General features: G+C 37.8%; 2 protein-coding genes across 2 annotated transcripts; one reads left to right on the top strand and one right to left on the bottom strand.

Moving 5' to 3' along the window:
* The first annotated feature begins 246 nt into the window (after window positions 1-246).
* LOC125875308 (S-adenosylmethionine decarboxylase proenzyme-like) lies at window positions 247-2,001 on the top strand. Its single transcript, XM_049556397.1, has 2 exons — window positions 247-391; window positions 497-2,001. The coding sequence occupies exon 2, from the start codon at window positions 708-710 to the stop codon at window positions 1,797-1,799; it is 1,092 nt and encodes a 363-aa protein (XP_049412354.1). The 5' UTR covers window positions 247-391; window positions 497-707; the 3' UTR covers window positions 1,800-2,001.
* A 167-nt stretch (window positions 2,002-2,168) lies between these two features.
* LOC125875477 (uncharacterized) lies at window positions 2,169-2,836 on the bottom strand. The gene has a single exon (XM_049556435.1). It carries the CDS (start codon window positions 2,752-2,754, stop codon window positions 2,335-2,337), a length of 420 nt encoding a protein of 139 aa, XP_049412392.1. The 5' UTR covers window positions 2,755-2,836; the 3' UTR covers window positions 2,169-2,334.
* Between the last annotated feature and the right edge of the window lie 453 nt (window positions 2,837-3,289).

The raw sequence follows: 3,289 nt of genomic DNA, 5'->3' as shown, positions 1-3,289 counted from the left end.
TATCATAAAGTACCGAGGGAAACCCTACCTACACATATGCCTTTCTGCATTCTTACACTCAGTATGTAATAAGTGGATGCATTTGATTTTAGGTTATCTGAACCTTTATGTGTCATTTTAGAATCCCACTAAAACTTTTGCTGTTGTTTGCAATTTACCATTGTGGCTGTTTAGTTTCCCTTATTCCGTCACCTTTCTCAAAAAAAAAAAACTTTATTTGAAGCTTTAGTTGTTTTATTGGCAGAACCAGGTGAATGATCTAATGGAGTCTAAAGGTGGGAAGAAGTCTAGTAGTAAATCTTCACTCTACGAAGCACCCCTCGGCTACAGTATTGAAGACGTTCGACCAAACGGTGGAATCAAGAAGTTCAGATCTGCTGCTTACTCCAACGTAAGTATCTGGATTTCCTTTGTTTTGGATATGATCATTAGAAAATGAGCATTAAGAATTCTATAATTCTGATTACTAGCACTTTCTTGTTTTTTATATGTGCAGTGCGCTCGCAAGCCTTCCTGACATTCCTTAAGCTTCTATTATAGCACGTGTCTCCTGGCACAAAAACCCCAAAAAAAGTTTCTTCTGTCAATTAGTTCGTGTTAAACCCTCGCTCTTTTTTCCCTCCTTCAGCTGCTTTCTGCATTTGTTCTCCTTGGTTGTGAACACTTTCCTCTAAAAGATCATTAGTTGCTGTGAACATTTTTTCATCATGAAAGTGGCATTGCCAGTTTCTGCCATTGGTTTTGAAGGTTATGAGAAGAGGCTTGAAATTTCATTTTTTGAGCCTGGCCTTTTTGCTGATCCTGAAGGAAAAGGACTTCGATCACTGTCAAAAGCACAATTGGATGAGTTCCTAGGACCTGCTGAGTGCACCATTGTTGATTCTCTTTCTAATGAGTGTGTTGACTCCTATGTCCTTTCCGAGTCGAGCCTTTTCATTTTTCCTTACACGATAATCATCAAGACCTGTGGTACGACAAAGTTGCTTCTCTCAATCCCGGTCATCCTGAAATTGGCTGATACCCTTTTGCTCAAAGTACAAGCTGTGAAGTATACCCGTGGGAGCTTCATCTTCCCTGGTGCACAGTCATTTCCTCATCGTCACTTCTACGAAGAAGTTGCGGTCCTTGAAAGCTACTTTGGAAATCTTAGTTCAGGCAGCAAAGCTGTAATTTTGGGCAGTCCTGACAAACTTAAAAAATGGCATGTTTACTCTGCCTCTGCTGGACCTATTCAGACTAAGAACCCTGTCTACACTCTTGAGATGTGCATGACTAATTTGGATAGGAAGAAGGCTTCTGTCTTTTACAAGACTGAATCAAGCTCGGCAGCTCAAATGACTATTAGATCCGGCATAAGGAAGATCCTCCCTGACTCTGCTATATGTGATTTCGAGTTTGATCCTTGTGGTTATTCCATGAATTCTATTGAAGGAGCTGCGCTTTCTACTATTCATGTTACACCAGAAGATGGTTTTAGTTATGCTAGCTTTGAAGCAGTTGGGTATGATTTGAACTCCTCGAGTCTCGGGTCGCTGGTTAGGAGGGTGCTGACATGTTTCCAGCCTGATGAGTTTTCTGTAGCTTTACATGCTGATGATGTTGCTTGTGAGCTACTGGAGCGTATTTGCTCTTTTGATGTTAAGGGCTACTCTCACGCTGAGTGGAGCCCAGAAGAACTTGGCAAGGGTGGTTCTATTGTCTACCAGAAGTTCACTAGGAGTTCCGTCTGTGGATCTCCTAAATCCGTTCTGCAGGACTGCTGGAAAGAAGAAGAGAACGAAGAAAAGGAGGTGTGTTGAGGGCCGTTTAGTTCAATTACCAGTGTTATTTGCAGATGTTTTATCATGTTCAGTTGCGTTGCTCCTTGGTTTTCCAAATAATGGGCTTTATGTCCTTAGAATTAGTAATGAAAACCTTGGACTTAGTTTGCCCTTTTGGTGTTCTACCTTAAGGAGCCCTTTTGCTTGTATATTGGATTATTACCGCATTTTGTTGTTCTCAGACTAGTTTGTTATTTGGTTATCCCTAATAAATGTGTGTTGTCCACCCACTTAAGATGTGATTTTATGTTTCATTAGTTGGCTTTTTTTCTTCCTGGATTTGTTATTAGTTGCTAATTTGATGTTTATGATATTGAAAATTATGTCTATACCAACGGTTCTTACAACTATTCAAGCAAGTCATATATTTTATACTAGGTTCATACAACAACATACCCAGTGAATTCAACAAGTGGAGTATGAAAAAGGTAGAACGTCTACATTGACAAAACACTCTGATATGGCAAGTGGCAACTTGGCGTTTGCACGAACAACCAGTGAGAGCTAGAATAAATCAGGCACCAGTGATTGGGTTACCTGAAGCATCCACCATCTCAATATTATAAAAAGACAGTAAACTCGACAAGGCAAATACTCCCCCTGCCACCGCTACTGAAAATATCGCCAGCTTGTGACATAATAATGCTATCTTTGGCTGGTTTTCCTTCATGGATTCCGACGCCATCGAACCTGAGAATGCAAACATGAGAGAAAACACAAATGCTTGAAAGAGAAGAGGTTTTCTTGTGAATATCACAGTTGGTACTAAATCCTCATTTATCCTCTCGAATGGAAGCTGAAAAATTGCAATAGCTGTCAGAAATGCAATTCTGTATAAAGCATCTTGAGTGCAAGTTGTGCCTGTGGGAAGAAATATATTATCTTTGTTATTCAAAGATTGCTTTGTGGAGGAATCATCACTTGTTACATTCATCGTATTGAAAGTCTTGTGAAAAAATTTGTTTAAGGAATTGATATGTGTATATTACTATGAATTTCATTGAAGGAAATACACTTAACATGTTATATATATAATGGAATGAAGGTGTAAAAGCAGAAAAAGTATACAACAGGGAAATGCCATAGAAAAGAGTTGGGCGTTTCTTGGTACATTCCTGTCACAATCACACGACATTTAAAATCAATGCTTGGAAATTTCCACGAAATGGTTCCTTTGGAAAATTATTTCATCCGTTCACTTTTACTAGTTCATTATATCATTAAAAATAAATATTCATTATACTTACTCAATTTAAAAAATCAAGATATAATTTATCATTTAATTTCTAATTTACCTTTATTATTAACTGTAGTTAGGATGATATAATAAAATTATCATTTTGTTCAAGGCTCTTTACAAGATGTGTCAATTCAATAGCAAATAAGTAAAATAAATGAAGAAAGCACTTCATCTGTCTCAGTTTATATGACATATTTTCCTTTTTAGTCAGCCACAAAAAAAGACATAT

Source organism: Solanum stenotomum, chromosome 1 (genome assembly GCF_019186545.1).
Source record: "Solanum stenotomum isolate F172 chromosome 1, ASM1918654v1, whole genome shotgun sequence".
Taxonomy (NCBI): domain Eukaryota; kingdom Viridiplantae; phylum Streptophyta; class Magnoliopsida; order Solanales; family Solanaceae; genus Solanum; species Solanum stenotomum.
Note: the sequence above shows the minus strand (reverse complement) of the source record. Positions and strands in the feature narration are given on the sequence as shown.